Raw genomic sequence first — 13,213 nt, forward strand, 5'->3', positions numbered from 1 at the left:
TACAGCAAACGTCCAAAGGCAGTTTCCACTTTATCCTTTTACTTCTATGGGTCTAAAACTTTCCAAGAAACTTTATCAAGTTAAGAAGAAAGTATGCATTTGATAGAAGACAGAACATGTTTGACCATATTTCCTATGCTAATAGTGTATTTTCAGAGAATACGGTAACAAGGTCTGCATCAAGTATAAACACCTGCACCGTCCGCAGAAACCTGCAGGATACCCTAAAGCCTGCGATAACTCAGAAAAAGACTTTAGACTGAGTCCAGGGTTCACCTCAGAGCAGGATGATAATAAAGTAGAGTGGATTCAATCAAAGCATAATCATCAGGTGTTAGAATTAAAGTCAAAGTCAAACCTAAATCAAGCTGTGGCAGCATCAGATTAAAGCCAGCTATACTTTAAGTGGCGGGTGGTGTATATGGACTGAACCGACCGACCACATCTAATTACCACATAAAATAGAGAATTAAGCATGAAAATAGCATATATCACACTCACCAGAGATGCTGATTATTTATAAACAAAATTCATTCCTCTGTCTTTGTGCAGGAAGTCTTAGTATCTCCATTAAGTAAGCCATTGAGGCCAGAAACAAATCTTAAATGCAAATTGTCGCTAGTTAACTTGGCTGTAAACGTTTTGCTCTAACTGACCAATCAGAGGACAGAAAATGCTGACGTATGGGGAGGGTCCTCTAGCTGCATCCTGGGGCAAAACTGAAATCTGATTGGTTGAAGAAAACGTTCCTCACCAATATTGTTAAGGTAACATCAGCTAGCACTGCTGATTCTGATATAGCAACCAGATAAATGTAATGAAAACAGCGCATCCAAGAGAAACGCTACAAAATTAACAGAGCAGATTGTTTGTAATGAATTAATACAGTTGGAACAAAGAAAATTAAAGTTTAGGTTATGACTGTAGGTTAGTGTTTCTGATTGATTTTAGGCCAGCAGTGAAGGCTCTGACCGCCACCACTGCTTAATATCCAGAAGAAGTATCCACCATTTGCCTTGGTCTATCATCAAGGAGTAGAACAGAATCGAAATAAACAATTTATTGTCCCAGAGGTGAAAGTCCTGTGTTAGTGGTACATAGAGGTACATGAAAGACTTGAATAATAAGAAAAAAGGTAGAACTGTACAGCAAGAACCAGACGCAGGTCAGAAAACAGTGAAAATTTATTAAAAAGCTAAATTGTCTTCCTCAGAAACTACAATTATTTCTGATTTATGTTCATTACAGAAAATGGTTACATCCAGAAGGCTGTAAACTTTGATGGAGAGATGTTCATCATCGAGCAGATCCAGGTGTATGAAAACCCCGTGGCCATCAGGAGCCTGAGCCTCTCATCCAGCAAGGTAACAGCCGCTCGCTTTAAAAACGTACATCCATGAAGCCCAAACACATTTGGTTGATTTTTGTCTGTTTTTCTACATCCGAAGGGCCAGATCTATGTGGGTTCTCAATCTGGCGCCGTTCAGTTGCCCGTCAGTGACTGCAGCCGCCACCAGTCGTGTGAGGACTGCATCCTGTCCAGGGATCCCTACTGTGCCTGGGACTCCTCCGCTGAACGCTGCTGCTCTGTCCGCGGATTGTCTGCAGACTCACAGTCTGTGGTTCAGAGCCTGAAGGATGGGGACGTGTCAGAGTGTCCTTCACCAGGTGTGTTCACTGGAAGCCTTTATCAGTTACCAGCTCTATCAGCAGGTGTTCCATTTAACCTGCTGTTTGTGTGATGTTTATAGATCCGGTAGAAGCTGTCCACTTGGACCTGGTTCCAGGGAACAACATCCAGCTGCCTTGCCAGCCTCACTCCAACCTGGCGAAGGTCCACTGGAGGTTCTCTGGCCTTCAGCTTCAAACTAACGACAAATACTACGTCTACAGCGGAGGCCTCCTCATCCTGAACACGTCTGTATCAGACGCAGGCTCGTACGTCTGTGACTCAGTGGAGCAGATAAACAGCAGGATGTACAACAAAACCATGGTGGTTTATCATTTACAGCTTTTCTCTGAGCCCCCGCTCCCTGTCAGCCCCTCTCCTGGGACAACCGTGACAAAATACTCTATTCAAGGCTATACAGTGGCTGCAACTGAGCCAGGGCTGGATGGTGGGAATGAGGTCCCGCCGCAGTCTGAGAATTACAGCAACACTGGCAAGCTGAGCCGCCTGGAGGTGGCTGTGGCCCTGCTGTCGCTGCTCTGTCTCTCGCTTATCGGCGTCATGTTGTGGTTCTGCAAGCGAGGGCAATGGAAGTGTTTCAGCTTTGTGCACAGCTCCAAAAGAGCCGAGGGGAAGAGGCCTGCGAACGACTACGTGGAAGTCCAGAACAGAAACTCTGAGATTAAGCTCCTGCAGGCTGAGGCAGGGAGACCGTGCACTGCCAACAATAATCACACGGCTGAGGACTTCAAAGGGAACGGAGCGTACCATTTCCAGCCTTCGGCCAGACTTGAAAAGTTGGCGGGTCTGGGATTAATCCATGATGAGTCAGAGATTTGATTCAGCTGACCACACACCTCAGTCCAAGCTCTGCACTGGTGCAATAATAACCCCCCCCCAACATGTGTACTTCTGATGAGGGACATGTTTCACATTATGTTGGTACGTCTCAATAAACTGGAATATCAGCAAAAAGTTCATTAACGTCACTTCAGTTCAAAGTCATGTACTATATAGATCTATATGGCGGATGAAACCATAAAATCCATTTATACTACAATCATATTGTATAATGGATTATATTTTATACTGTATTATATATTGTACTGAGTTATATTTTATTTTTTTGGTTCAGCTTATCTGTTTATCCTTTTTTTTCCACACTTTTTCCTTCCACCCAATTTTCCATTCATTCTCTTTAAAAACAGTCTCTACCTTCAGTCAGTGACTGTCTGCCGGAGAACTGTCCAAAGAGCCTCCCTCCCGTTAATTTTAAAGGATATAACCTTAAATTTCTGTATTAAAATAATCCATTCGTTGGTTGTTTGTAATATTCTAATTTAAAAAAACTGAATTTTGGGGTCATATCTCTGAATTGCAGTCATCAATAACTAAGATAAATGGTTAAAATATTTCAGGAACTGAATTGCTGAAATAAATGAGCTTTTTGCCGATATGCTAACTTATTGAGATCCACCTTTGAATACTAAATGGGATCCATTTTTCCTGGGGAATTTCCAAAGTCTTTTCCAGGCAGCTGATATTCCATGGAAAGGACATTTAAGTTGTCAAACCCAGCTCTAAAAATGCTTTTTTTTACATTTTATATATTTCATATTTTTGTAGGACAGTAATTTGTGAATACGGTGCGTGTAACATATGTTTGTGTACAGTCAATGCTATTTTGTTTGGAATATTTATTTGAGAGTTTGCATCTTTAACCTGCTGCATCTTTTAACTCTGAATATGTCGCACATCGGTGGCCAACCTCCAAGCACATTTCCTGTCCTGCTGTAAGATCATTCTTCCACAGATCTTCCACAGATGTTCCTGGTAGATGTGCAAAAGTGAATATGTCTCTCCTTTATAACCTTAAACACTAATTTAGTGAATTTACAAAAGCCATATTTCATTAATTCTTTTCCACTTTAACAAAATATAACTGTTATGGTCATGATGTGTAGCATGGGCCTTTTTTATGTTGGGGTAAACAGCTTTATTTTAAATAATTACGGTCAGAGATGCAGAGATGCCCAACTGAGCCTCAGCACTTGCTAAGCTGTAACTTCTTAAATTGATCTATTTTGCAGCCCTTAAACTGAACAGCCGGGCTGTAATGAGCCACTTGTTTGATTCCGGCATGTCGGAGAGCGGCATGCATCCAAAGGTTGCAGGACAGTCGCTCCTCTAGGCTTGAACTGGGCATCCCTGCTGCCACATTGCTCTGAAAAAGATAAAGCTGTTGCAGGAATGTAGGGGTGTGGGTGTACATTAAGGGTCGCAAAATAACCATAAGGTTGAACGCATGTCAAAATTTGGTGATCTGGAAAAAAAAGCTGCCTTTGTTCAAATAAATAAAAAAGAATATCTGTGAATATTTGCATTTTTCTCACATAATCTACAACTTTTGGGTTTCTTTCTTACTGAGAATGTTGAAATGTAGGGAAACATATAACAGGGCTCACAGCTCATTGATCTCAACCCATAGAAAAAGTTTTTCACACTTCCATCAACACCTACGCCAGAAACCATCCTTTGCTTCATCTCATACCAGTGTTGATATGAAAGGGATGCAATGAGAGTCTCATCAAATATTTATCACTGTGGTATAAAGAAGTTGTCATGTACATAATTAGGGATGAAAACTGCTCCTGGGCAGATGGAAAAAAAAAAATACTGCTGATGCATACATGTATTATTTCAATAATCTTTTTTTAGATAATTAATGCTAATGCCACAAGGCTTGGAAAGACAGAATAACACTACTTCTAACTGAAAGGTTAAATGAAATTGGCTTATTTCAAAAAATACAATGATAAAAGAATTTTACTAGTGAAAAACTCACATTTCATTGGATTTTATGACAGATCGATGCAGGTAGTGCATAATAATGGAATGCTTGGTTTTGGAAAAATTTCTTTCTTAAAATCAGAATTTTTATTCAGGACTGAGAAAATAAAGAGGCACCTTTTTGAAATTTATTTATGGGTAGATCTAGGGCTGAAACAATTATTGTGATTAATCGATTATTGAATTAATCGTCAACTTATTCAGTAATTAATAGTTAGCTGGAGTAAAAGAGGCTCTAAAACAGGCCTTTAGCTGAGAGAGCGACCCAACACAAACTATGTAAACATTTTGCATTTAAGATACAAATATTTCCAATCTGTCAATATCTTCTATCCAGAACTCCTCAAGGGGAAAAGGTTTAGTTTCATCTGGTTTAATTCAGTAAACTATTTTCTTTAAGTAATCTCTTGCTAATTATTAATCAATCAAAAAATAATCAACAGATTAATTGATCTGCAAAATAATTATTAGTTGCAGTACAAGTTAGATCACAACCAGCTTGAACATCTAGACTAAACTGTTTGGCCATTCTCTTTTGCAAAAATAGCTCAAGTGAAGTTAGATAAAATGGAAAACATTCGTAGACGTCAATTCTCAGGCATCCTTAAATCGATTTAGACCTAAACATTGACCAATCACACTTAAACAGCTTTTTAACTCTTCCATTGAAGCCCTGACTGCGTGTTTCTGTGCTAAAAATAAAAGCCAGGACCTTAATTTTAAGATGTTTTTACCCTTTTGCAGGTTTCTACCAGTATAGCCACATATTTGGCTCCATCCAGCTTCTGTCTTCGCTTTTCTCCATGAGGATAAAATACAAATAGCCTATATATATATATACACTTCAATCAATGTTCTTTTACTTACTATCTAGTGCATTATTTTCTGCTAGATAGAATATTCTGACGTCTATGTTTAAAGACTCGCCCCGTTTGGAGAAGTAGGATAAAGGTAATGTGAGAATCTGCTAAAGTGTTTTATTTTTCAGCAGTGGCAAGATTTATGTTAACACCAAACTGATTCAATACCAGCTACTTGAGGAAACATGTCAGAACATGTGTTTTATGGTGAAATAATCCAAACACACAGTGTAAATAAAGTCATTTATTGAAATCTTGCAATACGTATTCTTTCACAGGACCACTTCATTTTCAGAAACTAAATACAGAAGATTTAAAACATTTGGCAGTCGGCCCTGAAGGACACTTTATATCAGAAAGGCAAATAAAATGTCAAATCTACAATGCAGGCACATTTTTTTTATGTGATTAAAACTTCAGACAAGCTTTAACAGGCCCATGATTAGAGTTTGATTTCTCACATAAAAAGCAGGTAGAATTGGAATGGCAAAAATCAAGTAGAACACAAAACCGGACAGCCGGTAATCCATCGATACGTGCATATTTCAGTCTGGGTATGTCTAATGGCAAGATATCAGCTGAAAGTATTAGTGGCTCCATGCAAGCTTATTGTTCTCAATAAGCAATCATACGAAAATTAAACGATCGTTTCGGCAGCAGATACGTGCTTTCATCCACTGAAAGCAACAGATTAGCTTTAGAACAAAACATTCTGTGGCACAATGCAAGTTTGGGTGCGACTTTTTAAATGGAGACGTAATGGGAGGAGGTCAGTGTTTTGGCGTATTAGTGCTCAGTCGGGTATCAAACAGAAAAGTTGCTTCACTGAAGCATAAGATTAGTTAAACAAAAATGCAAGCAAAAGCTTCTGATAAGGCGCAAGCCAAGCTGGAGACTTTTTTCCAACATGCAAAACCTGCAACAATAATGCGCTCTGTGGGAAGGCAGAGAAAGCATTAAAGCATCAAACTAAAACTTATTCTGAAATAAAAAACAACTCATGCTGCATAGTGTAGCATGCGGCTTTGTAAAAAAAACAAAAACCTAGCACTACACAGATCCATAAGGCACACATTTAAAGTGTTCTGCAATCATTTAAGCAATCCAGTTTTTTTTTCTTTCCACATAAGTCTATTTTTTTATTAACTTTATGTAAACAAAGTCAAAAAAAGAATGGCAATTTTTTTAAGACCGTCAAAACATTTTAGCTTCTTTTGATGACAAAAACTTTCTAATAAAAAAAAAAATCTTTATTAGCCAATCTCTCCTTTAATCAAATGAAAAAAAAATAATCCCCCCCATCTCTGATCTGAAATGCTGCATTTTGAAGTGCTTTTGTCAGCAATGTAGAAATGACCAATGGTTTGTCTCCCCCTAGAGGAATTTCCCAGCCATCACCACTGGCTGTCATCTGGGTAACTGGGCACTGAGGTGGGGTACTGAGGCAGAGTCGGGCCTTGGGCGGTCTGAGCGACGGCGTTGAACCCTGCTTCCCTCACCGGTGCACTCTTCCACAGCCCGCTGCTCCACTCTTCCTGAGCGCGCTCCATGCTGCCGCCGCCGCCACGGTACAGCCTGTGCACCTGTGACATGAAAACATGAGGTACAGGGACATGATCTCTATGAAGAAGAATAACTTCAAAAAGTTACATTACTCTAGTGATGCATTTAAAAAAAGAAACTGTCACAAACAGTTTAATCTGTGATATAGATCAGGTTTTATTTTTGGTAATTTACATGTAGCTTACAGCTATTGGGTGGAAACCCTAAACTCAGCGTCTCAGGGGAAAAAACAAAAACCATTTGTGAGGTGGAGGCAGAGTCTCTCAGCAGGTCTATTAGATCATGCTGCGCATTCATGTGATGCAGACCGCTGATGTTCTCCATGAAGCCATCTTCACAGCATGGATTCATTTGGAGACGCATCAAGCACGCCATCCAGAGGACTACACCCAACACTGAGACACTTTAGCTCAGTTTAGATTTCGAGAAAATACCTTATAATTTTATCAAATGGTTGCCCTAAATTATTATTATTATTTGTTGTCATTTTACCAATTTAAAGCTGGCTATGATCCAGAAGCATGACATGTCAATCTTAAAAATGTTTTTCCTTATATTAGGATCAGGAATGTCTGCTTGGATACAAATATCTAAAAACAGCAGCGACTCCTTGTGGCTCACCATCATTGTGAAAGGTGTCAGAAACTTTATGCTGTAAAGATGTCTTATTTTCTTGCTTTTCCATGATTATGAATGCAAGAAAAAAAAAGTGTTTCTGTATGTAAAATTCTACATCCAAGGCTTGTGATCGACTAAATTTTCTGTCATTAGCTGCAAGACAGAATCATCAAAACTAAGGGAAAAAATAATCTCTCCGTTTATAGTGATATGCCTCTTTCCCATTGAAAATAGCAGGTTAACGTGTGTTTTTCAAACATGGGTCGACACTGCTAACAATAAGCATTTGGTTCTGATATATATAGGTTTTATATTTTAGGTTCTTTGACAATCATACAAGTTTTGTATCACAAATGAAGCACTCTTATTACCAGCTCTCGGTACCAGGCTTTGACCATGATGTAATAATGTTTTTGGTTTCGGCTGTCAACGAGCCCTGGGTGGTTTCGGGTTCGGGGGGTGCCCGTTCCATATTTTGGTTTCTGTAATCATGCGCTCCAGGCGTGAGAGGGAGCAATCACTTTTCCTGATTGGGTGAAAGATTTTCCTTTGAAGTTTGGCATAAATGATGGATGGTGGTTGGCACTGGCGGGGTCTGCTAGGGTTGCGTACAGACGCCTAGCTGCGCGGGTTGCTGGCCTGCCGGGATCGACCGGCCCTCCGATCCTTGTGTCACGGTAGAGGGACAATATAAACTGTATTGAGACAATATAATTTGTATTCAGCACCGTGCCTTGATTGATGTGCTTGCTTTGCTGTTTTCTGTGGCGGAATAAAATGACACATTTTACTCTAGCAGAAACAGTTTGTGTGTTCTGAGGGTGCATCTTTATTGCCGACTCATCTCAATCCTGGCTGAATTTCATAATACATTTTCTCTTCCCACTGGCAAAACAACTACGTTCAGACCGTAAGCTGCTGAAGCAGCAGAGGGGGTTAGTTTACATGCAAAGTCAAAAGGTCCTGCAGCGAGTTTCAAGCTGCAGGAGCAGCGCATCTTGATGCATCGAAGCAGCTGCAACAGCGCCTCATGAGCTTCTGAGCAACTGACGTGCTGCACAAGCAGCAGATTCTGGAGTTAGAAAAATTGACCTTTTGCTGCTCGATGCGCCACATCAACCAATCAGAGAAGCTGATCATGGAGCTGGCAGGGAAACAGACACAGCGCAGCTGATGCAGAGCTCCATGGTCACTCCAATGAAATAGTTCATTAACGCCTAAATTAAGTTAAAATGTTGAAACGTGTCTGCAAAATATGTTTGCTTTTATTATTCTGGTGTGTGCATTTTTGATAACGTACATAAAAAAACACCTTCGTTCCGCCCACAAAGAGTGGCGGAAAACCCCCATGAGGTGACCATTCCCAGGAACAATCGGCTTTTAGTGGCAGTGGGAATCGCCTCTGCTCTGATGGGCATGCTGTGGGAAACCCAGGGCCAAGTTGATCCGCTAAATTACATGATACCTTTGAATGCAACGTACGAACGTCAACACACCGCGCCAGTCGATCCGATCTAACAAGCTGAAACAACTCTGCTTACATTCAATAAACATGGAGCGGGATTCAGACAGAAAAGAGAGAAAAACAATAAAGCACACTGACTACTCCATTGTTTACTTTCCTGATTTTCTTCGAACTGTTGAGATAATCAACACTCGCTCACCCAGCGTGATCCCGTCATCAGACCTGCAGTGGTGGGGGACAGAGGCAACGCAGCTTGCCTGCAGGGTGTCAGACTCAGCTTTTCAGTCAAATAGGAGAAGAGCCAAACGCAAACTGTTAGCGCGTTAACCGGGTTTTAAAACTCGGGTTTTCGGTGGGAAAGCGGCTCTAGTAAGCATGTCAATGGGAACTTCAGGCAGTCACAAAAACTTTCAAACACTTCCGGGATATTTTGTCAACCAAAAAAATAATAGAGTCTAAAAAAAAAAAAAAAAAAAGATCATTTATGTGAATAAATGACTTTGTTAGGAACAATCACCACACACACCATGTGGAGACAATTAAATTTTAAACATATTCAGGACATTACAAAAAAAAAACAAGCCAGTTATTGGGGGCGGAGTTGAATAAAACTGAATGGACTCATTTTACTGAAAGTAGCTTTTTTGATTGATAACATTTGTGTTGCTGCCACACTTTGCTGAATTTACCGCACACTATTGAAACGGTCAGATTCGTACATGCCGTGTTTTGCTTTTCTATTGCGCTGCAGGTTTTTTGTGCGACTGCATGTTCATACATGAGGCCCCTCCTCTTTTTAACTCTGACATGGAGACCATTTTCTCCCATCCTTTACTTCCTGGATGAATCTGAGGTGGGTTGTTGGACTCTGTAGGTTAAGGTTCACCACTGCTGCAAGTTTTCTTTTCCAAATAAAAAAAATAGTTTTTCCGATACATATTTAGTAAATGATGTGCTGCTTTTTTATATCCTTCAGTCAACAAGGAGGCACTGTGTAAATCATTAGCTTAAAAATCAAGCTAAAAAAGTTGTAGTTAATCACAGCTAATTTAAGATTAAAAAAAGTTAACATAAAACTTTTTCAAAGAGAGCCAGGTTGGCTTGGATAGTATGACAGATTATTGGGGCCAGGCTAGAGATTTTTCATGTTTTATTAATGAGAATAAAGTCGCAATATTATGAGAATAAAGCGGCAACCTTGTGAGAACAGTATTAAGAGAATAAAGATGTATTTTATGACAGCTCTTACAAGAAGCACCGTCTTCCCTAAAATGAGTAATGTCGAGGATCATGTGAAGTTATACTTTGGCATCGGTTTCACAAATAAGGAATATATCAAGTCTTTTAGCGCAGCATCAAATAATTAGTAGCAAGTCTAAGACAAAGTGGACTCATGTTGCTGTTTGGTGGAGATGGTCGGCTGTCATATTCTGGTCGGAGCTCAAAGCTTTCTTTCTGAAATGGGTTGTGGTATGATGACTTTATTCTCGTAGTATTACGACTTCATTCTTGTAGTCGTAATACTACTTCTTGTATTCTTATAATATGACTTTTCTCATAGTGTTGTGGCTTTATTCTTGTAATGTACAACCTTGTTCTCGTAATATGACTTTATCATTGTAATGTACAACCTTATTCTCGCAGTATTATGACTATTCTCAAAGTATTTTATAACTTTATTCTCGTAATGTGTGACCTTATTCTCGCAGTATTATAAATTCTCCAAGAATTTTTTTTTACTTTATTCTCGTAATGTAGGACTTTATTCTTGCAGTATTATGACTATTCTCAAAGTATTTTATAACTTTATTCTCATAATATGACTTTATTCTCGTAATGTGTGACCTTATTCTCGCTGTATTATGACTATTCTCGCAGTATTATAAATTCTCGAAGAATTTTTTTACTTTATTCTCGTAATGTACGATGTTACTCTCGTAGTATTGTGACTTTATTCTAGTAATGTACGACTTCATTCTCGTAGTATTGTGACTTTATTCTTGTAATGTACGACTTCTCGTAGTATTGTGACTTTATTCTCGTAAGTAACGACTTTATTGTCGTAAGTTACGATTTTATTCTCGTAAGTTACGATTTTATTCTCGTAATGTCTGAACTTATTCTGACAGTATTATGACTATTCTCACAGTATTATGAATTCTCGAAGAATTTTTTTTACTTTATTCCCGTAATGTACGACTTTATTCTCGTAGTATTGTGACTTTATTCTCGTAATGTACGACTTAATTCTCGTAATGTATGACTTTATTCTTGCAATGTACAAATTTATTCTCATAGTATTATGACTATTCTCGTAGTATTATGACTTTATAATGTTACAACATTATTCTCATTATGTTATGATTTTATTTTCATATTTAAAAAAATCTCTAGCCTGGCCCAAATACTCTGATGTAGGATTTTACTCCTAATCAAAAAATGTATTATTGGACAGTTGCTTTTTGTATTAACTCTATACCCGATATTAGAACTTGTTTAAATAGCTGAAATATTAGGGATTGACAATAAAGCAAAAACAGAATAAATCCTTAAAGGGGCAAAATGATTTTCACTGCTATGGAGCTTTTGTAAAAAAATCTAAGAAAAAACACATTTTATTGTTAAACCTTTTTTTTTTTTTAGCTAATGTACACTCACCTTAAGAAGAACCACTGCCATTAATACGGTCACCACAGTGAAGAGCAGAGTTGTAATAAGCATCACTATAGCGGAGCCCACATTGTAGCTGAAAAACATCACTGTGGCGATCCAGCCGCTTTGATGTGTTGGTGAGGATGACATGGAAGTAGTACGAGTTAGTGTATCAGACAGTGCACACAGAATTTACAACCAACATGAGCCATTAAGCGAGATGCAGTGACACACAGCTGACTGATAATCAAATAACTCTGACTTATTAAAACCACGAGTGATCAGTAATCACAAGCATGTGTCACAAGCAGCTCTTTCAACTAGTCTGGATTGGCAGTGGGAACATGCTTAATGCTGAACGTGTATTAAAGCCAATGACAGCAATACGTGATGTGGAGGTAGTGTGGAGATTAATCATTAAATCAGAGTGAAGTGGATCTATGGCTGAGGAAATAAAGGTGCAAAAGGTTAAAATTATGTAAACTTCTCAAGCTTTAAAGGGGTCATATAATGCAAAACCAAATTTACATTGTCAACCATGAATAACAATAGTTCAGTGGGTGAAATTGACGTACAGAGAAGTTGAAACCCCATCGACACCTCCTTTCTCTGCAGATCTCACAATTCTAAACTTCGGGGATGGTGCCTTATTTGGTTCTGGGCTTGTTTTCCATAAAAGGAAGAAAACCTGCCATTTCATTCTAGGTGTTTTAACCAGGCTTCTATTAGGGCTCATGGAACAGCAAATATGCCATTTTCAGCCCAACCAATTTAATGTCTATTCAGAGACCTTAAGGACCAGCAGCAAATACCCTATATAATCATTCTATGACCCCTTTAATGTTGGATGCGTTTATTTTTTGGGTTGGGTTTGAAAAAACAAAACAAAAAAAACCCATCTTATTCTGATTCTGATATCAAAATTGTACATTTTACAATAATTCAACACAGTGCTCTGCTGTTCTTGTAATAGATGTGTTTTTCATGGAAAATAAAAAAAATGAACAAAGTCCAAGACAGACACACCAGGGCATAAAAGAAAACCATGAAACTCCCCAAACAGCCACATCTGGGTGGTGTCTGATTTTCCAAGGCGTGGCGCCCAGAAGGTCCTCACAAGATAGTCTATTCAGTTCAGAAATCTAACAAGGAATGCTAAGCTACTATTGTTAAGTTAATTAAAATATTCACATGGTCATCATTTTTTAGCAGAATACATTTGTTTTAGTGAAGCAAGAAGCATTTTATTGTTCTGGTAGGCCGGTCACCTGAAGGCTTAAAGCAGCTAGCCGTGTTTTTCAAAAACCGCCAACCGAGATTTACCTTATATTTTGCCATTTGTAGCTTTATAGTTAATCTTTGCTTTTGTTTTGCATTTACTAAATTTACTCTTTTAAGTTATTAGATTTTTTTTGTCATTTATATACATTTGGGGGGTTTATATACTTGGTTATTGTGGTTATTTGTATGTTATTTAATGTGGGTGTTTAAGGTTCCAGTAATGTGAACCTTAAACACTGAATTTTTTATATGCTG

General features: G+C 38.6%; 2 protein-coding genes across 3 annotated transcripts in view; one reads left to right on the forward strand and one right to left on the reverse strand.

Annotated features, from left to right (window-relative positions):
- LOC107095304 (semaphorin-4E-like) overlaps window positions 1-4,096 on the forward strand; it is a 16,326-nt gene extending 12,230 nt beyond the window's left edge. The window contains exons 11-13 of the mRNA XM_015391326.1: window positions 1,249-1,364; window positions 1,449-1,668; window positions 1,752-4,096. Of these exons, the coding sequence (XP_015246812.1) occupies window positions 1,249-1,364; window positions 1,449-1,668; window positions 1,752-2,509 (1,094 nt within the window). The 3' untranslated portion in view covers window positions 2,510-4,096. The remainder of the gene's footprint in view (window positions 1-1,248; window positions 1,365-1,448; window positions 1,669-1,751) is intronic.
- A 1,519-nt stretch (window positions 4,097-5,615) lies between these two features.
- LOC107095306 (secretory carrier-associated membrane protein 4-like) overlaps window positions 5,616-13,213 on the reverse strand; it is a 14,840-nt gene continuing 7,242 nt past the window's right edge. The window contains exons 6-7 of one of the 2 annotated variants that reach the window (XM_015391329.1): window positions 11,684-11,801; window positions 5,616-6,962 (exon numbers count right to left, since the gene is read on the reverse strand). In XM_015391329.1, the coding sequence (XP_015246815.1) occupies window positions 6,774-6,962; window positions 11,684-11,801 (307 nt within the window). In that variant the 3' untranslated portion in view covers window positions 5,616-6,773. The remainder of the gene's footprint in view (window positions 6,963-11,683; window positions 11,802-13,213) is intronic. The other variant, XM_015391328.1, reaches the window with a different exon arrangement.

This window comes from Cyprinodon variegatus, unplaced genomic scaffold (assembly GCF_000732505.1).
Source record: "Cyprinodon variegatus isolate N-32 unplaced genomic scaffold, C_variegatus-1.0 Scaffold535, whole genome shotgun sequence".
NCBI classification, from domain to species: Eukaryota; Metazoa; Chordata; class Actinopteri; order Cyprinodontiformes; family Cyprinodontidae; genus Cyprinodon; species Cyprinodon variegatus.